Source organism: Nymphaea colorata, chromosome 3 (assembly GCF_008831285.2).
Source record: "Nymphaea colorata isolate Beijing-Zhang1983 chromosome 3, ASM883128v2, whole genome shotgun sequence".
Classification (NCBI taxonomy): Eukaryota; Viridiplantae; Streptophyta; class Magnoliopsida; order Nymphaeales; family Nymphaeaceae; genus Nymphaea; species Nymphaea colorata.
This window is the reverse complement of record NC_045140.1, coordinates 26,789,740-26,817,041: the sequence shown is the minus strand read 5'-3', so window position 1 is coordinate 26,817,041 and position 27,302 is coordinate 26,789,740. Positions and strand designations below refer to the sequence as shown.

Sequence of the window (27,302 nt, the reverse complement as noted above, 5' to 3'; positions counted from 1 at the left end):
GGTTGCAACAATGTAAATGTTTCAGGTTAAGGGTCTGCTTGATTAGATTTTATATACATGATAAAATATGGATTAAGACTAATTATACACGGCCTTGTTCCGCTTGCACAGAGAGTCGATGCACAAAGAAATCGAACAATTGACTAGTGTGGTACTAGCTGCTAGCCCAACCAACTATGCCAAACTCCTTGGATCTTTCACGCATTTATCGGACTTCTTTTTTAAGGATGAGAAACGGTTGATGTGAATAGTAAGAAGAAGCAACTTTCTTGAGCCCTTAACAACTGGTTACAACCCACATTATGGTGTTCGAATCTGAACCCTAAGGTAGAGGCTGAGGTATGAGGATGTCAATATGGACCCTATTGTGTTTGGATCCATTAATTTACGTAGCACCATGTTTGATTCCGGTTCCAAAGCGGGGCGGAACAGAATACGGTGCATGAGAGCGCGGCCCCCAGGCACATGCAAACAGGGAACGCATCCCTTTTGCCACTGAAAACGGCGTGTTCTGCCCGTGCGTTCCATCAAGAAATGCACGGAACACGAAACACACCCTTCATGATATCACATTGCCGCCTATCTTTTAGGAGACAACTTGCTGGAGTCTTTTGCAATAAAAACTAGCAGCTGGTGTTTTTTAATGTTAAGGACTATGTGCATTATATATCCTAAATTTAATTTAATATGAAGTTTGAATATAGTGTTGAAAACTTTGTATATATATATATATATATATGCTTGATGAGCATTCAGTGGGTTATTGATTTTAAGATGATCGTATAGTAGACATTAAGTTGAAAAAACTTAAAACTTAGCAGTATTTTTAAAAGACTGAAATGCCTTTAAAAAGACAAAAAAAGCTCATTTGCTTCCTCTATTGAGAGATATTTTTGTCTCTTAAAAATACAATTGGATTTCCATTTTCTTAAATTTAATCTCTACCATTGGATGTCCTTAAAGCCAAGGATCCAAACAATTCCTATAAAATATGGCATATGAGGGTCTAATAACTATCCGTTTTCTTTTACATAATATAATATAATGGCCACTTTCTCCTGTTTTTTATTTTTATGAAAATGGGACATAATACGCAAAACTTGTGAGATTTTCTTATCGCCTTAATTGTTGCTCTGCTGAATCAGCCGATTCACTGAATTGGCAACCTGATGCACTTGATTGAATTTTTAATTTTAACAAAATTAAACTCAGTTGTGCAGAAAAAATACCATAACGTAACCCACATTTTGAGTAACCATTATTTTCAAGTCTCTAGAGGTAAAATAGATCAAAGGAATATTACTTCGAAAGTTCAGCATGTATGTTTTTGGTTACCAGATAATATTGATGATATACAGAATGCATTGCCGCAAAAAGTTGTTCTCCAGAAATTTTTCTTCAAGTACTTTTTCACGAAGTTGTTCTTCTCAAGAAGACCTCGATAATTTTTTTTAAAAAAATTAAAAGCAATGAAAATGATAAAAAAACCTTAATATACATCTAAAAAACACTAAAATATCAGGAAATCGTGATAAAATCACCGGCATTTTTATTTTGACTAGAGTTTCAAAACCTCACGATTTCCGCCCCCGCTTTTTGTTTGTTTTGTTTGTTTTTCTTATAAATCGCAAGATTTTCGAGAACCTCGCATTGTTATAACACTAATATCTATAAACCTCAGGTAAGCAAACCAGCTTGCTTTCTGCGGCCACAAGATCAGGTTGATCATCCAGCAGATCTCCTTTTGGAGTCTTTTCTTACGATCTCAATCATGCTTTCCGTTGCTTCTGAGGTTGTTCCTCTCAACTTTTCTCTTCCTTTTGAATCCATGATTATGAACAAACACTCAACAATAGATCACAAACCCCATGATGACTTGAAGTTTGAACAGAATAAAAGATTTCAGATCAGAAGGCAAATCAAAGGCATCAATAGAATGTAAATCCTCGCTTGCCCTTCCGCCGTTGTTGATAAATCTTTAGTTTGATTTGTATGGGTGCCAAAGCCTCTTAATATATAAAAGAAGATTTATAATATATATAACCAAAAACGAGCTTCAACATGCTCAAACTTTTTGACCACCAAGATGGTGACGATCTATCTGAGTCATTCTGCTATTCCAGATTTGAGCTTATCTGTTCGTGGCCTGTAACTAAAAAACCCATGTTTTATATACCCTTGGGGCCTACGAAAGACTCTCATCCACGTTCTTCTTCTGCAGAGAGAGAGAGAGAGAGAGAGAGAGAGCACCGGGTTCAGACAAGATGAGTATCAATTCATGGTTGTATGCTAGTCTCTCTCTCTCCATATGATTGTATCCATGGTGGTCAAACTCTCTCTTTCTCTCTCTAGATCTCCTTCTGTGTTTAAAATTTAGCCATGGCTGCATTAAATAAATGCATTGTCTTCACGGAAGACATGCTCAGCAATCGCATTGCGTGCCCTCCACAGATGCCCTTCTCGCGCCATTAAAAGCTGCCCATGACGTCTTTCTTTCAGGTCCACCTGATATCTCTGAGCATTTATTACATTGTGGATCGATGCGGCCTACAGATCTTGCAGCTTGTTGACTAGCAGCATCCACATATTATTTGTAAATCTTATGATTAGTCTTCAATCTGGTAGCTTGAATAATGTAGAATTTTGAAGCAGGGGTTTACAAAAACTGGGAGCGGTTCTTGTCTCACTTTAATTAAGGATCTGATCAAGTGTTTTTAATTAGAATGCAGAGAAACCTGCAGGTGGGAATGGATTATACGCCATTAACGAGCACCATTCAAAGGGGGGGGAAGCAGAAAAAGCCAGAGGAAAAAGAAAAGGGAACCCGAAAACCCGGAAGATTGAGATGGAAGTAAAGCAAAGTGTTAGATTCACATTGATGAAGAAAGGGAGATGGGCTCAAACATCCATGGCTGTATTTGGGGAGCGAGTCATTTGCTTCGATGAGATTGTCGCCGGAGCACCGAACATTCACGCCATCGCCTCTCTCCCCACAACTCTGCACCCACCACTGGATCGAACCAAACGAAAGGAAAATGACGGCATACGCTCCAAAAATGCATAGAATATTACGATGAAAACGAAGGCCCTTTTACCGATGATCCCGGAAATCAACGCCGGCACAAAATCCGATACCGTTTGCAATTTTAAAAATTGTGTGCATGCAGTGTAAGCGTCACCCACTAGACTCGGGGCATCCGTTCTTCTCCAAATCTTGTCTTCACGTAAAATTTTCTTGAGAAAAAAACAATAATGATGCTGTAGAAATACGAGCTCAACTGTTTGTATCGAGTATCGGATTACTTTCCCCACTTTCCGACACGGTCACATGCATTGCAAATGGTGAGACTCACTTGGTGCTCTCTCCAAGGAACCAAAATTTTTGAATTCGGGACAATGAATCCATCTTTCTTTCTTTCTTTGACGTGTTTTATCACCTTGATTCGAGATTATCACAAATTTGAAGTACAGTTACAAATAACGTTTTAGAGTATTAAATGATGAGTTTTTTTTTTTAGTACAATATTGATAGACTTGGAGAATATGAGAAAAAAATAAGAAAAATTGTATTTTTAAAAAATTTAAAAAAAAGTGAAATAAGTGACAAAATAATAACACAAACATTGAGTAGATTTGCAACAATTAAAAAATAAAAAATTTAAGAAACTATTGGGCATTAAAAACATGAAAAAAACATGTTTTCTTTTTTAACATTTATTTTAAACAAAATGCATTTTTTTAAAGTTTTAAACAACATTTCATTTTCTCATGTTCTTATTTTCGTAGTTTTTTCGAAAATAACACGTTTGTTTTTTGTGACTATGAAATTTTGAAGACTATGGATCTCATATCAAACCCCACAATGGTTGGATCTTAGGTTTATGGTGTTCAGAACATAAAAGAGACTTGAAAAATTTTGCATCAAAAATTTATTGTTCCATCACTCCGAGCATCATAGATCCGAGACTATCAAATGCCTCCTATTTTTAACTGCCAACGAAGATTTTTAGATGAACTAACTAAGAAATTGGAGTTAAACACCTTCAAGTTGAATGAGATCAACTCTCAAGCTCGGTCCATCTATCCTCTACTTGCTTATTAGCAAAGAAATGCATAATGAAGACTGTCAGGTTTTCTAATGAAGTGAGAGTTCGACTCCCGAGCTGTGTCCATCAAACCTCAACTTGCTTCTCAAAACAAGGGTCAACGTGGGCAGCGTTCACAGTTAACTGGTGTTAGTTAGTAATGGCAGATCTGATTTGATTTTTTTAGGTTCATCGTTGACGACTGAACAGCCATGGCGACTTAGTTGAAAGCATGTCTTGAAATCAAATCCAACAATTATGTCTCTGCTTCTGTATGATTTAATTAAAAACAGGTCGCGTCCACCTGTAGGAAGATCAGGACCAGTTTTATCAATTGCCTACCAACCAATGCTTGGATAGATGTTTGTCCCTTGGTCAACCAAAAATGGAACACAAGAAACCATTGGCACTTTTCATCATATATATATATATATATATAGTCATACCATAGCTAGTCGAACAGGTAGTTGTGTAGAAAGTGCGTCGTTATTCAATTACTTCCTTGTATTGTAAACAGTAGAATCAAGACACTTTAGTTGACAGAAGCACTGTAACAAGTAACACACTTGGACTGTTATTTGTTAACTTCTTTCTTTTACATGAAATGAGGGTTGAGATTCCTTGTTCACAAAAGCAAATTTACCAAGGGATAACCTGATATATAATTGTCCATATAATTTTCTAACTTTTTTCCAATAATGATGTAATCTTAAGTTCTTAACTACTATGTAAAGTCGCTTTTGGATTTGGTATAAATGATCTTAGTTGAATAAGATTACACTTGATAAGGGCTTGAGTGCAACCTATGTGCCACCCATTTGAGTCCCTAGGAAAAGGCGACAGGAGACAAGCAAACGTGTGGGCAGATGTAGCGCACGGTTAGCTGCATGCACACGGAGACAAAATGCATACTTGTGTGCGCGTGTGTGCACGTGTATGTGCATCTCTCTCTCTCTTTCTATATATATATATATATATATATATATATATATATATATATATATATATATATATATATAGTAAAAAATACTATGAATTTGATTTTTGTGGATATTATGCTTCTAATTACAAGTTGGCGCGGTGTCTCTCTCTTTTTCTTACCAATCAATCATTCATTAATGATGAGAAGAAATGTAATAGAAGGTTTAGACTCAAACGCGTCTTGAATCACAGCATTTCAAGAGCGAAGCTCGGAATTCTTCAACTCGTGTTTGAGTGCGTCAGTCTTAGTGAAATTTGATACAAGTATACGAAGGTGCAAGAATCTAAGATATTTGGAATTGATAGCTTGCCGGTGGGTGAGGAGTAGGACCATCGACTTGCTTTTTGACCAGCGAGTGCGCATCTTCCATAAACGAGACTGCTTCTCAATTTGTCTTGCCTTTCGATCAATCACTCGCATGGAACAAGCAAAAGAGAAAAACAAAATTCTAAAACCATTTGAATTGCGGGAACGAATCCGGAATGTCATAAAGGAAGACCTAAATTAATAACATTAAGTAAAGAAAAGGCACATATATAAGACATTAGATCAAGAAGGACAAAGAAAGGAAGGTTCGGGATGTCTTTTCAAAGCTTAGATACCTCCGGGTCCAATCTCGGATTTGGACCACCCAACCACCCCAAGGCTCCAAAAATTCCTTCTTGGCGCCCATAAAGATTCCTTTTCAGTCGGCCCAGCTCGGGTCTTGTGTTATTTCGGGTCCCATAAAAAATACTTGGCTTTTTGCGTACTCTAGGGTTTGTGCGATATTAATATTATATGACTAGGTGTATTGTGTATCTAATATGGTTTTCGAGCTTCCATGGCATCAACCTTTAAACTTAAGCCCACGAGTCGACAAGTATCATCTACTTGTCGCTGCTAGGATTTCAATTTGTGATTATCCATCCATCTCATTTGCCCAGTCGATTCAACAAGAATGCTTTTCCCAAGTGGCGTCGGCGTACTAGTGGGATCAATGGCTGGTAGGCTTGTTAGTTGGTTGGTTCAAACCACTGCTCACGGCAGCATAAACACCTTCTTAAGACATCGAGGCAGCCTTGAGCTCAGAAACGAAGAAAGGGAAGCTTCTGCTCTCGTTTGGGTGGTAGGATTTTTCGATTGCTTTCTTGACACTTGAATTATACCTTTTAAATGAAAAGTAACATTATTTTTTCTTATCAAAAAGTTTAGGGTTTTTATGCTCTGTGAGATTTTAAAATTAACGATTGAAAACGTTGCGAACACGTTGAATATCAAATTCTCATTGTTTGATCCTTATCGAGCCGACCACATAGCCGGATGGCTCAAAATTGATTAAAACAACTGTGCGTCCACCAAATGATGAATAACAAATTTATGGTTTTTAAACTAACAAAAAAGGAGAAGAAAATATTATTCTCTTTTCTTCAAAAGGAGTGAAATGCCATCGACATGAAGGCCATGATACCTTGATTTTTCGGATGGAGATGACCGTTAAAAACAAAGGCGCCGGAAAAGAAACTGTGGCTGGTAAAATGACCAAGATACTCCTAATTAAAGAACAGAGGTCCTTCTACTCCCGAGACATCTAATCCACCCATTCAAACACTACTTGAAGAATATAGTTTGAGTATTATCCATTCCAATTGTATAGTATGAGCATTGTTAACCAACATAGGTTGATAGAAAAAAATTGAATAAAGCCCGGTGAGGATGAGCATGAGGATGGCGCTTCGAATGCAAGCCATATAAAACAAGAGATTGGATGGAAATGGTTGATGGAACTTGTCTATCCACCGGAAAGTATTAGAGTCCAAGTACTTGTATCTGAAATCTTGGTCGCCATTGTCCACCTCCTTCAACTCTCTCACGCTCTCTAGTACGTTAAAGTAAAGAGAATTAAGTATCCGGCCATGTCCGTCCATGAAAGTCACCTTCGATAGAGAGAGAAGCTAAGGACAAAAAGTCTCATCTAAGTTTGACACTCAACCAGAAACTCGTGAGTTATGGAGTGCCACTCCGTCAACCTAGAGAGAGAGAGAGAGAGAGAGAGAGAGAGAAAGAGAGTCATTATATAAAAGGAGAAGAGATGGGTAAGCTGAGAGATCCCTCTCTCTCTTTCTCTCTCGTGTGTTTTATCCAAGAGAGACCGTGGAAGGAGTCGACGGGACGATGGGACGCTGAGCAGAAGAAGAAGAAGAAGAAGAAGAAGAAGAAGAAGAGGAGGAGGAGGAAGAAGAGGAGACGGGAGAAGGAAAAACAACCGAAGGGTTTAGAAGGAGGAGGAGGACGACGATGGGCACACGCACACACCAAGGCAGCGGCAGAACCTCCTCGGTATCAAGTTCCAAGTGTTTGACTTGACTCGAAAAGCCAAAAATAAAAAAAAAAAGCAAAGGAATACAAAGGGGAAGAAGAGGGAGAGGAGGGGACACCTCCTCCATCCACCCCTTCCCTTGCCTCTCTCTCTCTCTCTGTCTCTCTCTCTCTGTGCCAAATTGGCCGACGGCAGGTCGGCAATCCGAAAGAGTATCAGTTTCTTGCCGCCGATCTGATCAATCTATTTTCTCTGCTTACTAACCGAGAGGAGGAGGAAAAGGAGGAGTGCCTCTGCCGGCCATGAGTTAACTCTGTATGCAGCGAAGGCTGTCTCATGATCTGGAAGGTAACTCCAAATCGTTAAGCATTTTTCCCTCTTGTCACCTTCTCGTCTTCTCTTGTTAGACATCAGTGGTGGAAAGGGTTGGACCAATTTTGTCTCATTGATATTGTTGTGGTCGAGTCTGCGGGTCACCGGATTTCAGTCGAACTCGTACAAGTCTCTGAAATATTCCCTCTGCTGTCCAAATAAGGCGTCCAATCCGTTGCCCTTTTCTCCTCCTCTTCTTCTTCCTCTGCTAATTAGAGTCTCTTGGGCTTCATCCTCAGACAGTTGGAAGGAGTTTTTTTTTTTTATTGTAGAAATGTTGGTATGATTCAGGCAACATGACAAGATGAGGAGGAGAAAGGACGGTTTTCAGACTCGAATAAGATTGAGCTAAATTGAGAAATGGAAGAAAGGAGAAGATCCTTCCCTGCTACTCCATTAAAATGCTTTGCTAGATAAAGCAATTCCACCACCACCACCACCCGTCAACGCCTTTGGCAAAAGCAGAACCGGGAAGCCTCATACTGGCAGGAAAAGCTGAAAAAGGAAGGACAAAAGGAGCCAAGAATGGAGACTCTGCCACTCATCGTCATCATCATAACCAGCATCTTTTTGGCGGCCATTGTACCGGTCTCATCATCTTCTTCCCCACAGAGCGACTTAAATGCCTTGCTTGTTTTCAAAGGTCGGGTGGAGAGAGACCCACAAGGAGTGTTGCAGGGATGGGGGAAGCCGAATTCCAGCAGCTCGGCCGGCCCCTGCTCCTGGAAGGGCATAAGTTGTTCCAGCGGGGGAAGAGTTACGAAGCTCGACCTCACCGGCGCCGGCCTCACCGGAGCACTCTACGTCGACGACCTGATGGCTCTGGACCAACTGCAGGTCCTCCTCTTAGGAGGCAATGCCTTCAATATTGGCAACCTCAGCAGCTCCTCGCCTCCCTCACAGGTAAGTTGCAGCCTCCAGGTGGTCGACCTCTCTCTGAACAACCTCACGGCGGCGCTCCCTCCGGAGTTTCTCGCTCCCTGCGCCGGTCTTGCCTTCCTCAACCTTTCCCACAACTCCCTCTCTGGCAGCTCCCCTTTGAAGTGTGGCCCCTCCCTCCAATTTCTGGACCTCTCCCACAACCTGATTTCCGGCGCCGCCTTTCTCAACCACACCCTGTCCAACTGCCGGAACCTCACCGCCGTGGACCTATCCAGCAATAAGCTCACCGGAGGTCTGATTAGTGTTTCGGCCTGCACCAACCTGAAGAGCCTCAACCTCTCTGCTAATGTCCTCGCCAACGACCTCCCGCCCAACCTCTTGGTGACCACCTGCTCCGGGGGCCCCGGCAACTGCACCATCCTGCGCTCCCTGAACGTCCTGGACCTCTCCCACAACAACCTCTCCGGCGACCTCTCCTCTTTCTCCCTTGGGGCAGATTGCGGCAACCTCGCTGTGCTTGATCTCTCCTTCAACCCCCGCTTGACCGGTGGAGTTCCGGCGACCATAGTGAACTGCCGGCAGCTCCGGAGCCTCGTCCTCTCTGGGAACTCTCTCGGACCCAAGATACCTCCCTTGTTAGCGAAGCTGCCCGCATTGGAGATTCTCTACCTGGCGAAGAACAAGTTCGCCGGCGAGATTCCGTCGGAACTGGGGTCCCTCTGCGGGAGTCTCCGGCAGCTTGACCTGTCCTACAATGCCATCACCGGCGGTATCCCATCCACCTTCGCCTCTGCTTGCCGTTCCCTGGAAAGCATCAACCTCGGGAGCAACCAGCTTACGTTCCTGAGAGAAGAGGTCCTCAGCACGATGCCGTCGCTCAGGGAATTGCGCCTCCCCTTCAACAATCTCACCGGCGGCCTGCCGCTTTCCCTCTCCAATTGTACCGCACTGCAGGTTCTGGACTTGAGCGCCAACGGCCTGTCCGGGACCGTTCCCTCCGGGTTCTGCGACTTGATGACCTCACTGCGGATGTTCCTTCTCTCTGACAACCAGTTGTCCGGACCGCTGCCGGCGGAGCTGGGGAAGTGCAGGGAGCTCCGCAACCTGGACCTGAGCTTCAACTTTTTCCAGGGACCCATCCCGCTCCAGATCTGGACGCTGCCCAAGCTCACTGACCTTGTCCTCTGGGCCAACCAACTCTCCGGCGAGATGCCCGACACGCTCTGCACCGGCCAGAGCAGCACTGCTCTCGAGAGCCTAATCCTCAACAACAACTTCATTACTGGCAGCATCCCTGGGAGCATCACCAACTGCGGCGCTCTCGTCTGGGTCTCCATGTCCAACAACCGCCTCTCTGGCCCCATCCCGGCCGGCATGGGCCGCCTCCAGCGTCTATCGATCCTGCAGCTAGGCAACAATTCGCTGTCCGGGCCGATTCCCAAGGAGCTAGGCAGCTGTAGCAACCTCATATGGCTCGACCTCAACGACAACAAACTCACCGGCTCTATCCCCGCGGAGCTCGCCGCGCAGGCCGGCCGCATTGTAGCCGGCGTTGTCTCCGGGAGACAATTCGCCTTCGTTAGGAACCAAGGGGGCATGGCGTGCCGCGGGGCCGGCGGGCTGTTCGAGTTCTTCGGCATCCGAACTGATAGGCTGGCAGGGTACCCCATGGTGCACGCTTGCCCCTCTACCAGAATCTACACCGGCACCACGGTCTACAATTACGTCGTGAATGGGACAATGATATTCCTGGATCTCTCCTACAACTCTCTGACGGGTACTATGCCGGACAGTCTCGGGTTCATGCCTTACCTTCAGTCCCTTAACTTGGCGCACAACCAGATAACAGGGACGATTCCCGCTTCCTTCGGAGGTCTCACCTACATCATGGGCCTTGACCTCTCCTACAACCACCTAGAAGGCACCATTCCTGCTTCTCTCGGCGGACTATATCTCCTGGATGATTTCGACGTCTCGAACAATAATCTCAGCGGCCCCATACCTTCCGGTGGCCAGTTGACCACCTTCCCGGCGTCTCGCTACGCCAACAATTCCGGCCTCTGTGGACTCCCATTACCTCCCTGCGGCTCGGACAATTCCAACGCCCAGCCAGGGGTTGCCGGTGCAGACCTCAGAAGGAGAAACCGATCGCTGGCGGCGAGCATTGCTGCCGGGGTGGGTGCCTCGCTGCTCGTCATTGCCGGCCTTGTGTTAGCTTTGTGGAGGATACAGAAGCAGCAGAAGCAGGAAGAGAAGAGAGGCGGGTACATTGAGAGCCTACCCACTACCGGGAGCACTACCTGGAAGCTCTCCGGCGTGCTGGAGCCGCTGAGCATTAACATTGCCACGTTCGAGAAGCCGCTCCGGAAGCTCACCTTCGCTCATCTGCTGGACGCCACTAACGGGTTCAGCGCAGAGAGCTTGATCGGTTCCGGCGGGTTCGGCGAGGTCTACAAGGCCCGACTGAAGGACGGCCACGTCGTGGCCGTAAAGAAACTCATCCATGTAACAGGACAGGGCGATCGGGAATTCATGGCCGAGATGGAAACCATTGGGAAGATCAAGCACCGGAACCTCGTTCCTCTGCTCGGCTACTGCAAAATTGGAGAAGAAAGGCTCCTGGTCTACGAATACATGAAATGGGGAAGCCTGGAGAATGTCCTCCACGACAAAGCAAAGTGGGGTGCCACTGACAAGCTCAATTGGGCCGCAAGGAAGAAGATTGCGATCGGGGCTGCAAGGGGCCTGGCTTTCCTTCACCATAGCTGCATTCCCCATATAATCCACAGAGACATGAAGTCCAGCAACGTGCTATTGGATGAAAATCTGGAAGCGAGGGTGTCCGATTTCGGAATGGCAAGACTCATGAACGCTCTGGACACTCATCTTAGCGTCAGCACCCTCGCCGGGACGCCAGGTTACGTCCCGCCGGAATACTACCAGAGCTTCAGGTGCACCACTAAGGGTGATGTCTACAGTTATGGTGTCGTTCTGTTGGAGCTCATCTCAGGCAAGAGGCCCATTGATCCCGCTGAATTTGGCGACAGCAATCTTGTCGGTTGGGCTAAGCAGTTAATGAGGGAGAAGAGGGCAATTGAAATATTCGATCCCCTGCTCCTACACGAGGAAACCAATGAGTCCGAGCTCTACCAGTACTTAAAAATCGCCTCCGAATGTTTGGATGATAGGCCTCTCCGACGGCCGACAATGATTCAAGTAATGGCCATGTTCAAGGAGCTCCAGATGGAGTCAGACAGTGACCTCGACACCTTCTCCATAGGAGACGCCACAATTGTTGAGAAGATAAAGGAACGAGTGTGAGAAGCCCGATTCTTTCCTGGTTTCATTTTGGCCCTCCCCTGTTTTTGCCTCCCCTGTTTCATACCTATACATTTTGAATTACCATACTGTAAATAATAAAGGAAAAAGAACATCAATATATATATATATATATATATATATGCATATAAAAGTCTTGGAGTTGCGAAGAGTGAAGAGTATGAACTTCGATCGCCCTGAGTATAAGAGGGACAGACGAGAGGAGAGGAAGAAGAGCCCTCTAAAATTTGGTTTGCACTCTGCAGAGGGAGGTCAGCTCGAACAGGCCCTTCATGAACAAAAGATGGTACATTCATGTTCGCAATTCGTTCTTTCTTTTTGTTCTGTTCTTTTCCATCCCTTGTTTTCACCTTTTTGTGTTTTTTTGGTTCTACTGTGGCCGTGGTTCCATTATATTCTTGTATAAGGCAAGCTAGGAGATGACAAGAGGAATGGATTGAATTTTGTACTGACTTCACTCGTGTTCTCATCCTTATCTGTGTAATAAATGATAATTGTCTCGTCTGTCTGACGTTCGGTTTGACAGAGACATCAGCCACATGAATCCACTGATGAGGTGAGAGAGAGAGAGAGCTCACGTGTGGTTCCTTGTCTGATAATGGTAGTCAAAGATTGATCCGTATTGCCTTAAAAAGGTGGGGTGACCTGGTGGTCCATCAAACTGGCAAAAAGAAATGGCTGAATTGAACAGAGAAAAGGTAGATTCCGGTGCTGCAACTTCTGCTGGTGCTTGTGCTGATGCTCATGCTTTTTTTTTTGTTCTTTGTTCTTGGTGCTGTTCATTTTCTTTCCCATTCCTTCTGACCACCTCGAGCACGCAGCTCCTCCTTAGATGTGGCCGTGGTCACACTCCCAAGCAACCTCTGAGTTTGAACTGAATCAGGTCACCGGCGTTTGATACGTTTTGCATTCTCATAACTGGTTGGATCAGGTGGTGTTTTTTCACATTTTTTTAGACTACCAACATCGAACCAGCTCACGATTGAGATGACCAAACGAGGATTGGATTGAACAAATGGTTCGTCAATAAGCTAAATGAACGGAGAGTCCGACCAAATTTCCAGCTTTCCAGCAGCAGATTATGTGATATACACACCCTCAGGTAGACCTGTGCAGTGGATGCCAACTTTATTAGCCCACATGGGACTGGTGGGGCGTCTAATCATATATAAACAACGAGATTTGTCCGCCAAAATGAGATTTCATTTGACTTAATGGAAGCTACGTATCGAAAAAGGTGAATTTCTCTCTGGTAGTTTATTTCTTTTCCATTACTTCCCCTTCTGTCAAGACTAAGCCATGAAAAGAAAAGGCCAACGCAAGGAGAAATTTTGGCGCTAAGTAGGTGAAGGGGCCCCTGTGTTCCATTAACAGCAGAAGACAGAACCGAGGCGGGGAAAATCAGGAAACAGGTGGCATCCACCTGCTGATAAAGAAGAACCCCCATGTTACCAGCTACTTCACAATTCTCTCTCTCTCTCCATTTTATCGGCTCTCTCTCTGTTACCAGCTAATTCACAACTGTCTCCCTCTCTACCTTCAATTGATTTCTTCTGTTCACAATGCAAGCGGTGGAGGGGTCAAATGGTACATGATTAATGTTCCCAAGGTGACTGTCTATCAATAAAAAAACAAAAGAAAAACCACAAGAAAAGAACGATTGAAATCAAAGATTGCTTTGAAAAAGTGCTTTTGTGAGATTAAGCACCATCTGGGGTTCACATTGATGAAACACCATTGGTGGGGAGCAAATCAAGTAGGCTGTGATGGGGTTTTCCTGTTAATGGTGTCCCGATATTCTTAAATAATTTACAGTCACTTTCCAGGCCGTTGCTTTTCCCCCAGTTAAATCGACAGCCGGAACAACCATTTCCTTGTGGAACTACAGGATCCAGGATGGATTGCATCGACATCCAACCCGGTTGCCAGCTTTTGAACATGACGTGATCGCTAGAGAGCTAGATCAAAGATTCAAAACTTGAGACAAAATCTAGATCCGGTCCCAAACAGCTGACGACTGAGAACGACTGGGGGTGGAGACATCACGTGTAAGATTTTCAGTGTGGAGCCACCTGCAACCGACTACCAATTAGGTCCAAGGATGCGTAGAGCAGGATCCTTCCCCGTACTAACATGTAATCAAAAGCTGTCGTTTGGATCTACTTGCTGAAACTGCATCCAAACAGGTATAAGTTAGAGAGAGAGAGAGAGATATTTCACTTGAATTGAGTTTTGGGTGATTCCATGCCTGGTTGATAGGCTGAAGTTTTTTTTTTTTTATACCCTCAAGTGTTTAGTGCTACATGAAAATTTAAATGAACTTATAGTTACTCCCTTCAACTTAAAAGTTGTGTTTGTCACGATAATCAAACTAACAATTGGTCTCTCATAAAAAGACAATTCTACAAGCTACACTATTGAATTCAACAGAAGTTGATTTAGAATCTAGTGAAAAAAAAGGAGGATTTTTGCCACCCCACTTGATACCTATGTCTCGCCTTTTCTGTGCATACTTTGAAAATGAAAATTTCCATTCAGGCTCACTTGTTTACTATAACTTTGGAAACAGTCTCCGTTTCACGTGTTCAGATAAATGCCTTACTTTCCGGTCGCCTAAGTCATGTTATGTGGGGAATATGTGCAAAGAAACAAGCTCTCCGATGTTTTTCATTTGAGTTAGAAAACAATTTCTCCTTTCCATGTATAAAAGAAATGGCATTACTACCATTTGCGGTCGCTGAACTGATACCTCGACTGACATTCATTTGGCAGCAAACCGGATACCCAAAACTTGGTGTCTTTCTTTCTTTCTTTCTTTTTTTTTCCAGAAATGATGTATTTCCTAGATATCGTTCAATCAGTCGACAATCCCTCGACTTTGCGTCCTTTTATGAGAAAGGATGCGTTGACCTTAACAGTATAGCAGACATATATTGGGAGGGACAGGCAATATTTTGAGACATGCTCCGGCCAGCATGCCAATAAGTCTAGTTTTTCTAAGGCTTTTAGCAGGGAGGGACGACGGAGGGGCCGGGCCCAGGACAAAACCCCAAGGGCCGGCCCGGCCAGATCTGGCCGGAAAAAAAATATCGTCCATATTTGCCGATAGTTGTATTTTTGAAAAATGTGAAAGAAGGGCATACTTGCAGCGGTAGCCAGTAGGGCGTGGCCGGCATGCGAATGGCTGAGGTGGGACATAAACCTTTCGTTCTTGACGAGAAAGTTGGTTTGTATGCTTCATTCGAGCTTATCAGCCACTTCGAGCTCGCATTAATCAGGTGGCCAAAGCAGAAGCGTGATGCCCGTGCTCGTCTTAGTTACACATGCCAAGATCGCCGACGCCGGTTTTCTAACCAGCCGGCGAGAGCGACTCGGTCATACAGCAAACCTATTTTTAAGTGGGTCCAATCCCTCGTCCTCGTTTTAGTCTAGTTCAATAATGCTCACAAGCCTGTGATCTTCTACTGTAAAATGGGTGATGGAGATTCTCTCTCTTCGAGAAAAATGTCCCGGCCGACCATATAATAAGGGTTAACCCTGGACTGGGTCCACCACTTGTTTCATAAATGTCACCTCTTCGCACCCACATGCTGATTATTAGTTGGAAACCTGAGACTGCAAGCCTTCAAGCCGTTTAAACCTTTAGCAAGGAAAAAATAAAGAAAAGGTAAACTCATATCGATCGGATACATGCAGTCGCAGAGCAACATGTCAACCCCACAAATACTTTTGTTTTCATATTGTTCTCTTCAAATATTTGACTACTTACATATATATGTATATACATATTGGTACCCCTGGAATATCTTGATTGTTGGCCCTCTAACCAAAATTGCTGGTTCTGCCACTTGCAGCACAGCACAGGCCGGGGAACGACGACCAGCCTTCATGCTGGTTGAGAGTATACTGGAAAATAGGTGCATCGATCACACAACCCACTCATGTAATTGATCCCCAAGCTGCGTCCATGATACAATTTCGGAGAAAAAGATAACGCCGTTCAGAATAATGGGGAGGCTCACGGTGGATGTTAGCAGAGCCTGAAGACGAGGAGGGGCGTAGCGAGCGACCAAATGCAAATAGATTTCCCACGAGAGAAAGAATCCAGGCCCATTCGTAGACTGCCACCAGTTAAAAGCGGTAGTAGGCAAACACAAAAAAAAAAACAGCTTCTAAGCTCGAGCTCAAAATTTAAGCACTCATTTGTATACACTTTAAGGTGGGAAGAAGGTCAAAAAAAAAAAAAGGAAGAAGGAAAAATAAACAAAGATAAAGGACGACGAGACTATTTGAAATTGTATCTTTACATGTGTGGATTGGCGTTTCATAACCAAAATTTGCATCCTCATTTGAGTATAATAAGAGGCATGAAGCGATATGTCCCCATTAGACATACATAAGTGCATCTTTCGATTGATCAAGGCACTATATGGCTGAAAGCAATCTGCATTGCAACTCCAGCGTGATGGTCAATCCATGAGAAAAGTCTCGCTCGCCGCTCAAAGTCAGAATTCTGCTCATAACTCGCCAGATATTTGAGACCAACTCACCAGATTGATACTCCAAACTTAGCCAACTTGACCTTGCAAAGCTCAGCCCTACAAGAGTTTATCAGCCAACTTGTGCTATCATCAGTGACCATTAATGTTAATTTCCAAATCATTCTCTGTCCTTTGCTGATATATGGACTTCCGATGTTCCAACTCTTCTCTGCAAAGGAACGAAGGGGTTAAGCTAAGGTTAGAGACAGAGTGCAAAAACCAGACTTGGTAACTTGACCTAAACATGTGGCGCACAGCTAGTGGAAGCAAACCAGTCAATTCATTCAGGCTCCCCACTTTATATGCTAAGCAAGTATTCTGAGTATCACATTATATGGCAGCTGTTGTATACTATGACGCTTGGGTTCTCACCATTTTTAGTTCAAAGCAGGCAAATCCCCCAGGTAACAGGAAGGACTGACTATCGAATATTCAAAAATAAGCATGCTTTGCCCTAGCTGCACTGCATACTGACCTTAGACAACGCCGGATGGAATCATATGATAGAAGGGCAACCGTTCTGCGTCTATGCTCTTTCCTTTCATTTCCACCCTGCTTAACTACAGGTAGCTGTTTTACGCCACCAGCCTCCATGAGTTCTTTGGCAATAAGAAGTTCTGTGTCAGGGTAGCAAACCAGAAGCCCACGCTCACTTCCACGGTATCTTATTCCTCGGGTACAGACAGCTGACACAGGACTACTGCTGTTCACCTATACATAACACATTCAATGTTTCATTAGAAAATAAACAGCATTGACTTGTACACATATAGAGATCTGGGTATCACTCAATAAATATCAGAATGATTTCAAGAGGAAAGAAAATTATTTCATAAATAATAACTAAAAGGACAAATGAACGACTAATGCTAGAAATATCAACTGAAAATGGGCTGAGAAGTAGAAACATGTAATCACACAATAAGCATCAATACAGGCGAATAGCCTGTTGAACAAAATGTGCATAACAAGCTGGGCATCTGGATTTCCTCCGTCCATGTATGTGTGTGTGTGTGTCCACATGCACAAGCATATATTCAGACAGTTGGGCAAGGACAGCGAATATATTATCATGAAAAGATTGCATTTACTGCTCAGGATCCCTGTGTGCAAAACCCCTTGAGGCGAAGATCCCCCCTTACTAAAGGGATCCTCGTGTAAAACGCCAAGAGATGTAGATCTCCCCTTACCTTCAATACTGCAGCCTAAGACACCCAATGTCCATGCATAGGTTTGACGTTTGACCAGTCAATCAATCAGCTCACCAGTCTCTGCGCAAGATTTCTCTCAGGATTTTTTCAAAATATAGTTCTCTCAGGACACTCAAAGTTTTAAGCTTCAAAGTTTGAAGAACACAAAGAATGATAGTATCATAGTAGAGCTAATAAATAGTAGTTGCACTAAAAAATGACAAAAAGATTCAAATATAAAAGCATAATTTTGAGTATATATAAAATATCAGAAGTAAAACTTGCAATAAATATTAACGTTCTGTCAGCAAAAATATTGTGATTTTATTGCCACGTAAAATTTTTGTAGACATTCAAATATCATGACATTTAATCAGTATCACTGGTTGGCTTAAAATTGCGATGATATCAGAATGTTTCCAAAATATCTGAGACACTAGTTATTGTGGTTTGAACACAAGTACACTAAAAACCCTGAACAATTGTATTCACACCCCAACCCTGCTGAGCCCTGTGACATGCACAGAAGATGAAGAAATGGGACTACATATAAGGTATAGCGAGAACTCCATCCTCTTTGCCCACTTAAAAGCGTGTTGTTGGGGGGGGGGGGGGGGGGATGTTTGTGTGTATCAACAATCACATTCACATCCTAGGCCCAGCTGAACCCTGGACGTGTGGAAGATCAAGAAACATGGGATTGCATGTGAGGTATAGTGAGAAGTGAGAACTCCATCCTCTTTGGCCAGTCAAAAGGGCAGTGCATGTGTGTGTGTGTGTGTGTTTGTATGTAGCAAGAGAGAGAGCTGTGTATGTATGAAGCGATGGAATCCTGAGAGGATTGATGAAATAGCACTTGAAAGCTTCAGGAACATACAGCAAGAACTGTTGCATCACCCCTTGAACCATCTGAAGCCTTGGATATTCCACGCTGTACATCACCGAGAGTAAGAATTCCTTCTAGAAGATCATCACTATCAACTACAAGAGCACAACTTTGGCGATTTTCCACAATCAGTTTTACTGTGTCTTCCAATGTCGCCGTTTTCAATACTTTGACATACTCCTTAGACATAGCCTGAGAAACCTGATTCAAGAATTACATCTGAGGTTAATGCTTACAATCAAACAAAAAAGTAAGAAATAATGTTCTTCACATTCAGGAAAATGTCAAAGCACATGCTTTGCGAATGAAGGTTTCAGTAGAAATTTGAAGATTAGTGATGTCAAAAAGGAAAACCTCTAGAGCTGTTTGCAAGATTGGACATGGATATAATGACAACAATACTTTCAGATCTGTTCAGAGATGACTTGCTGGCCTAGTTGGACCTACTTAATTTACAAAAAAAAAGAAAAAAAAGAAAAAAGAAAACACTGAAGCAAACCTTAAGTCCATCCAAGGCTGCATCTTCTTTCATCATTTCGTGGTCAACGGGGTTGCCTATGTTAGAGAGTTCCACATTGCTTACACCATCTGAGTGATGCCATGAGATCAAATTTTTGTCTTCAGTAGTTGAAACAGATGTATAAGCCCGTCCAGATCCCCTCTCAGATGATTCATTGTCCTTGGGTTGATTTGCAACTGAAGGAACCCATATTGCTAATCCAACAGCCCCCTGTTTATAACATTTTTAAACAAGGTCAGCTTGAACAACATATTAGTTGGATTATCAGAAACGCGACATTTAAAAAGTAAGCCTAGAGAGGACAAATCTTGAATTTCACATAGCATATGAAAATGAGGATATTCTAAAACAAACTTTTGCAGCAACTGCACGTTAACCCTTGTCTAGCACATAAGTATTTAGACCAATATCAAACAGCAGAAAGATATCCAGATACAGGCAATCTTACAATTTCACAAGCTTTCTACAAGGCAACACCAATTTTACTTTTATTTTTTTCCGTAATAGCATAAAGCATGTTAAGTAGAAATATCAAATACTTGAGCAAGTAAAATGAAAACCTGGGAACCAGAGAAGCAGACATCAAAGAAAAAAGGAAGTGGAAAGATAAATCTCAACAAAATGCAAATGCAACTCGAGATGCCATCTCAACTTATTGAAATGAATTAATCATCATCTTAATTCAAACTATGTTCAAATATAACACAGTAAACATGATACCTATTTAAAAAGTGGATAACGGATATCATCGTCCACCTTTATTGCCTCAAATATGTATTGTTGTCGGAGCCCTAAAACTGTATTTTGTTGATGATGTAAAATCTATACATTTCACAATGCTATATTGGTATATATATTCAAAACCCCAAGAAGCAGATTACTGAAATTAACATGTAAAGCCATTCCCTGTGGACGCATAATTTACCATTAAAAGAACATTCAATAATTGGAGAGCTTTAGTACAAGAATTTACCATGAGAGGAAGCAAAATTCTGTAGTCCTTAGTCAACTCAAAAAGAAGCAAAACAGAAGTTAATGGAACAGAGCAAACTGAAGCTAATGTTGCAGCCATCCCAACCTGGAAAATAAGAATAGGATAAACTCAGATAAAGGTTAATAGAAATCAATAGATATTATGAAAATAAATAATATTAAATGAACTTACTAATGCATATGCTTGTGGCTGAGCAACAGCAGCATTTCCAGGAATGGCTGAGTTTATGATTTCTGCAGCAGATCCACCAAAAACAGCACCAACTGCAGCACCAATCATCAGGCTAGGGGCATACAGGCCACCCACAAGCCCTGACCCCTTACACAGAGAAGTAGCTACTACCTTAGCACCTGAGAGTTGAGCCAATAACCAGATTCCAGGAGCAGAAGCACTCTTTCCCGTGTGGAGAATTTCTTCAACATTTGTAAAGCCCCAATACAAAATTCCAGGGTACCTAAGAGCTATTATCCCAGCACCTAAACCACCTAATGCAGGACACACAACATCTGGAACTCCAAAACGTTCCTTGAGAAGCTCAAAGAACTTTGTAAACCAGGCCAGAAGACGAGTAAATGCAACACTTACTACACCACATAACATGCCCAATATAAGATATAATGGTAGCTCTGCACAAAATAAAATAAAAATCCTTAAACATCAGAAACAAAATGATTCACAACTCAGTTGGAAGCTAAAAGCTTTAAAATCTACAACCTATTTGCAGCATATGATGACAACATCAAAATAATACTTAAAAAAGTGGCTTGCCAGTGGGAAGAAACTGTAACATTTCATAAAAAAATTCTGTAAGAAAAGGTCGGGGATTTCACAAAAGCATTTCCTCAAAATAGAAGTGAACAACTTACACTGCTACACATGGAAATCAAGATATCAAAATAAGCATTAAAAGCAATTTTTTGACTTCCTCATTACGACTGTCAAGTAGAAAATTTATGAATGCAGGAACTGCAAATGCAAGAAGAAACTAATACAAATAAGCACCAGACATCTGATATACTATCAGAAGTCTTCTAAGAGATGTACTATGAATTACCTAAGAAAAAAAACAGAAAAAACTCTTCCAGACACTGCACCACCAACCATGCATTATAACCATATAAAATCATCATGCACCTTACGATAGGACTTCTTGACATGGTTTTTTTTTTTCTTTTTTTGTATTCCTTTTCTCCACCCGTCTCAAGGCACAACTCAAATAATAGCTAGATGGGATAGAATAGGAAAAAATACCAGCAGCAGATTTAAGTTCATACGTGGGCACAATAAAAGCTGGCCTCTCTCCAAGTAAAACATTTGACACAGTTGATGATATGACAGAAGCCAGTATTATCATTGCAGTTGTAAATGGAGGAGAGTTCTCTGCACGAAGTGGACGTAATACAGTCTCAATAGAAAAGAAGCAACCTGCAACTGCAGCATTGAACCCTGCAAATGAAGAAAGTTTTAACAGTTATAACCCAAAGGGGCACAAAAAAGGCATAATCTTTGGAATAGAACACCATAAGAACCACCATAGTTTTCAAAAATTTGCTATCAGAAGTCAAGCCATCTTGGAGAGCTGGAGTATCAAACTTTCAGCAACTGTCAAAACAATTTACAAATCCAATAGCTAAAATTTGAATGTCTTAAAAGAGCCCAACAAGACTTGGCGAAATTCTAGTCTTATATTCAATCGACAGTTTCTTAATAAAATCAATATTCTAAACACATAAAGGCAAAAGAGAAACCTGAAACAGATGCAGACACACACACACACAGAGACACACATATATTAGCTAGAATAGACATTGCATAAGAAAGCATACAAATGTATAGATTGATCGCACCACCACATAGGAAAAAGTTCCATCCATTACACTCATCCCTGATCATACAGAACCTTGTTTATTTGAACTTTACGTATAAGTAAATATCTATAGAGAATGTCAAGCTCAGTGAAGTCATGCGAAAAGTTTTTAGATGAAAGTGTTTCTTCAGTTGTCTATCTACTTCACTCTCATTGTACAGATACATACAAACGGTGTTTTTTGTATTACTCTGTTGTGCATTTTCAAAGACATGGCATCATAAACTAAATTGGAAGACATTTCAAAACAACAGGTTTCTAGAATAAAATGAGGGAAAAAAACGCCCAGATCAGCATTGCCATCAGTAACTATGATTAGTGCAACAGATATGTAACAGTTCAGAGAAGCTTAAATAACATTTGAAACGGGACTATATCTAATTCATCCCATAGGCCATAACACAAGATTATCATATTTCTATCTTCCATGGTCATGGAGTTATCATGCTGTGCATCCCCATCAACTTCAGTGTAACTAATTCATCCCATAACACAAGATTATCATATTTCTATCTTCCATGGTCATGGAGTTATCATGCTGTGCATCCCCATCAACACTTCAGTGTAAAGGTTGGACATGATCAAGCAGTCCGTTGTATATTGTCCTCAAAGATAAACAAAACTCAAACTAAACCAAAAACTTGTGCACCTGAAGCAATCCCAGCCGCTGCACCAGCTGCAATCAAAGCTATTCTTCGTTCTCTATTGTTTTCGATCATTTCGGAGAAACCATTTGCACATGATTTACCAATATCAACACTTGGACCTTCAGGACCCAATGAACAACCAGTTCCTAGAGTCACAGCAGCTTGGATAGCCTTTATGGTTGGAAATACTCCAGACAGCAGATCAAAGCTTTGCCTCTGAGAAGATCTTGACTGGTCAATTTGGTCAATGATTTCAAGCAATTTATGCATCATGCCAACTATTACTCCTCCAGTTACAGGTATCAACAAGATTCTATGCCATGTGTCAGCTAGCCTCTGCAGCCGGAGCCAAGCAGCACCTTCATTTGGAGTTCCTGCCCAAGCCCACTCATGGATTACATGGACCTATAACATGCAAGTAAGAAACTTAGCAACAAAGATGATGATATGTTTCATAAATGGTACCTGCCAATGGTTTCCCAAACTTAGACAATCCAGGTTAAAGCATTTGAAAACAGAAGATATGAAAGCAAAACAGAAAACTGCAACTATATGGTGGAGACCAACACATGGTCTTTTTTAAAACAACATAGAAGACATAGAACTTGTGGGAAAACAAGGTACTAAACCAAAAATTTCAAAAGATAAAAATTGTTGAAAAAGATTAACAGAACCTTCACTATTAGCTCTATTTAAGTTATGACCTTTGTAACCTTTTTCCCAACTTTTTCCTTTGTTGTCTTTTACCCTCCACCTATGATGTAAGAACCGAGTTTTCATGTGGATATTGCTCAGAAAGATGTTAGAGAAGTACATCGCGAAACATGTGTATCATATTAACATGGGCATTTTGCCCCCAGCAGCCATGGAGGGCCTTCAAACAGGCTCTCCCTATCCTTAAAATTAACTTTACATTATATCTTAGAATCCCTAATTCAACTGACTTCTCTGCAATAGTCAGGCTCTATAGTGTTGTCTCATCATGCCTTGGGGTTTACAAGTCCATTTTAACCACCTGTTCTCAAGTAAGTAAAAGTGTAAAACTAAGCCTTTCTACAGCATTTGATGTCCCTGCCTCATTTCTTAGAGCTCTCTATTCATCTCTTCTTTCTTACGCCTTCAATTGTATCATGTCTTCTTTTAGACTTGCCTTGCTTTTGGCTCAAGGATAATACAAGAAAACCCGATGCAAACAACATTATTATCTTATGTTCAGTTACTGTTGCCATAAGCTAGCAATAATAGTTATTGATACTACCCATCTTGATACTCCCGATGAGCACACAGCATACGCATCTCAGCCAGAAGACAACACCTTCTTGTTGCTTCTAAGTTATCAGCAACAAGTTAGTCCACCCACCTACTAAAATCAATCATCATGTCCACCCCTAGGCCCACCACTTGAAAGGTGTGGCTTCAGAGCAAAGAAAACATATGCTTGCAACAGTACACCAAAGTGACCATACCTAGGAGAAGCATCAATATCATCTTATAATACAGCATTAGCTCCACTATGTTCAGCAATCCCAGCAGCTCAGATTCTCTTTGAGATCTTGGTGCCTTGTAACGAAGTAACTCCCTTGTGGTATTACAAGGTTTACAGTCATTTCTGCACATTCATCACCCGGGTTCCTAGATAACTTACATAGCATATAGTGTGTTCTCCTTGTCTTCTATTCTAACCTAAATACTCCAGACTCCTCCACTGCTTGTCACTCCATTGTATTTTAACATGTAATTCAACATGAAACGATTTGATACTCCCTCTCTCCCTCCCTCAATTTTCCTTTCCTTTTCCTTTTCTATCAGAAGCAGAGAGTAAGGCAGCCAATTGGTTAGCTTTTGCACTTTTACTTGCATTTGATATATTCCTTTACAATTAATTGTGAAATGACACAACTGTATCAAACCAGATCTCAATGCTAATTCAAACAATAACATGATCCAAGTGTGGACGTTGAATCATTCCCAAAAAGATACGCAAAGAAAATAAGACCTGGATTGGCAGTTGGTAACTCAGATTCATGACGAACCATGCTCAATCCTGAAACCTTCCATAGTCAACAACTCATCGAATTTTTTCCATATCGTGTCATAAAAAGCCGTAATGTAAGAAAAGCAAATTGAATTAGTGAAAAGAAAGTAGAAAGGAAACGACTCAAATCGAATTAGTGAAAAGAAAGTAGAAAGGAAACGACTCTTCTCACCCCGTGGTTGAAGGCAGCGACGCAGAGACCCGTGGCAAGGCCGAGAAGGCAACCGATGAGAAGGAGAGCCCACTCCGGCGGAGCGCCGTCTCCTAGCACGTCGTGTGGCTGAGCGGACGAGCCCGAGGGCGACGACGAGAGAGGAAGAGGGGAAATAGGTAAACCCTCCCTATCCAGGTGCTTCCTGCTGAGCCTCCTGCCGGACAGTCCCCGCTCCAAACGCTTCAACAGATCCCGAATTCCTCCCCTGCCGGCCTGAGACTCCAAATCCGTATCGGACGACGGACCCGTCGACCGGAGGAGGTACGCGTGGTCGCCGAATTCCCCTCCCGACATCTCTCCTCTACCTCTCACCCCACGATTTCCATCGACTACCGGTGATGCTCAGTCCGATCTCGTGAAAACGATATCTGATCCTGGAATTCCCGAACCTGATGAACTCGGACAGTTCGCGGGAAGAAGGCAGAAAGGAGAGAAGAGGAAGAGAGGATCCGACCGACTGGACGGTGGATCGCCGGAGGGTGGGGAGCGGAAAAAGGAATGCGAGAATGAGAATGGCGGAGGATACGGATGGGCGGACCGACCGACCAACCGGAGAGGAAGATCGATCCTGATGCGTCCTCGCTTTCCACTTCCACCCGCCTGTGACTGTATTTACACGTTTTCCCCACGAAATACGAATCTTGGAGTCTTGATGCGATGCAGTCAACGGAAACATGGGGCAGGCGCCGGGGACTTTTCATATTTACGATGCACTCCTCCTCCTTTTCAGATAATTACTTAACTCGGTTTCATGTTATATATATTAAACTACTTTCTAAAATAGCGACTATAGTTTTTCAAACTTACCCAGCATTTACTGAAGATACTTCGATCTAACATGTAAAAATAAAAAATAAAAAAAATGATTGGTATTTACTATTTTCTTTATTTTTCCTTTAAATGTACATTTGTTTTAGATAGATAGTCCTAGTTACGATTGAGTGATTTGAATAACCAAAATTGTTATAATTTAAATGATCAATAATTTGAAATGCCGCATTGATGAGTAAAACTAGTACGAGTAATTGGTAGATCCCTGGGTCAGGGATAAAAACCAGACCCCTCAAAATTTATTTTCGTTATTTAGGCCCATTAACTCCGCAACAACTTAAGTGCATTTTCCATAATATGTGAATATTATATATGTAAATGTATTATTTGAATTTTTCACTTTTGTCAGTAATTTATATTATTTGTTTTCCAGCAATATTTTACCATCTTTTCAAATTGTAAATTGAGTCCGTTGGTCCTTCTAAAAATGTGACAAAAGATTGAAAAGAAAACTGATATATAAGAAAAATCATGTACCTTATTGATTAATCACAAGCAAAAACAAATATGTGTTTATTTAAGAGTCACCACTTAAACCGTGGGAAGGTGAATTTGAGAATTAAGACCAAATGATGGTCCTTGAAATGAAAATCTCCCTGTCCGTTCTTTTAACTCTTAAGCCAACGAACTTCCCGTCTTCGACTGATTTTAAAGTATTTCGTTTGGCGCCACACTTTTACGCCCTCTTCCCATGGGAGTCCCACGACCTTTTAGTTTAGTATTGTGGGCCGTCGTGGTCCACCAAATTATATTAAAGATTGAAAAGATCCACGCGTAAAAAGAAAAAAGTTCCAACCATAAGGACAAGCGAAACTTCCTCTTTAATATTATAATACTTTATATTATAAATCCATCATATTTCTGTAAATTTTATTTTCTTATCATTCACTATTCAGCGTGCGCTCGTCATACATACAAACACCCTATCTCTCACTATATATATATATATATATATATATATATATTTATTTATTTATTTATATATTTATTTATATATTTATTTATTTATTTATTTATTTAAATGGTGACACTGCTTTTTAAAGTCACCTAATTATATAATTTGGAGAGTTTGATTCAATGAATAGTTAAGAGAAAAATAAAAACAAAAATTGCAGTGACAAAACATCTGGCCTACTTGGTTGGTTGGAGGATCTTGAGTACTCGACCGGTTTATGTCCTTTTCAAGGCCCAAAGTTTGGTGATTTCTAACCATAATCTGTTTGAGCCCTACCTAATTTTAACTTGTTAATAAAGAAAACTCCAGTGGCGCAAAATGTTTCCTATAAACCACCACTAGGAAAAAAACAATGGACCTTTTACTTACGCATGAAAAAGAATGCGTCACTAAAGGCCAACTGATTCCTCTCGCCCAAGGTGGATGAAGACAATTCCAGTGGCATTTTGAAAGAAAATGTCAGTAAATGGCGGTTCTTATTGAGCCTGCAACAGTCGGTAAGGTTCCCGGCCTTAGTAATATTCAGCGGCAAGTGTCAGTAAAGGACCCATCATTCTGCCACATTCCTTTTCAAACGTCAATTTAGTGGCGTTTGAGGTCGAACCACGGCAACAATCGTGAGACTTCACTGACGTTTTTACAGTTGACGTAACAGTGGCGTTT

At 41.9% G+C, this 27,302-nt stretch overlaps 2 protein-coding genes across 2 annotated transcripts; one reads left to right on the top strand and one right to left on the bottom strand.

Annotated features, from left to right (window-relative positions):
- The first annotated feature begins 7,169 nt into the window (after positions 1-7,169).
- LOC116250761 (brassinosteroid LRR receptor kinase BRL1) lies at positions 7,170-12,480 on the top strand. The gene is made up of 2 exons (XM_031624679.2): positions 7,170-7,714; positions 8,030-12,480. The coding sequence occupies exon 2, from the start codon at positions 8,264-8,266 to the stop codon at positions 11,939-11,941; it is 3,678 nt and encodes a 1,225-aa protein (XP_031480539.1). The 5' UTR covers positions 7,170-7,714; positions 8,030-8,263; the 3' UTR covers positions 11,942-12,480.
- Positions 12,481-16,115: 3,635 nt separating this feature from the next.
- Positions 16,116-25,472, bottom strand: LOC116250565 (chloride channel protein CLC-f). The gene is made up of 9 exons (XM_031624277.2): positions 24,812-25,472; positions 22,607-23,009; positions 21,342-21,536; positions 20,262-20,716; positions 20,070-20,174; positions 19,076-19,306; positions 18,568-18,777; positions 16,976-17,211; positions 16,116-16,669 (listed from the first exon to the last, which is right to left on the bottom strand). The coding sequence occupies exons 1-9, from the start codon at positions 25,145-25,147 to the stop codon at positions 16,591-16,593; spliced, it is 2,250 nt and encodes a 749-aa protein (XP_031480137.1). The 5' UTR covers positions 25,148-25,472; the 3' UTR covers positions 16,116-16,590.
- Between the last annotated feature and the right edge of the window lie 1,830 nt (positions 25,473-27,302).

Coding starts and splice junctions, on each gene's coding strand:
- LOC116250761 (XM_031624679.2), top strand. CDS start 8,264: ATGGAGACTCTGCCACTCATCGTCATCATCATAACCAGCATCTTTTTG.
- LOC116250565 (XM_031624277.2), bottom strand. CDS start 25,147: ATGTCGGGAGGGGAATTCGGCGACCACGCGTACCTCCTCCGGTCGACG. Junction 20,175..20,261: donor AGCCACAAGCATATGCATTA/GTAAGTTCATTT, acceptor CTTATTTTCCAG/GTTGGGATGGCTGCAACATT. Junction 18,778..19,075: donor CAGCCTTGGATGGACTTAAG/GTTTGCTTCAGT, acceptor TTCTTGAATCAG/GTTTCTCAGGCTATGTCTAA.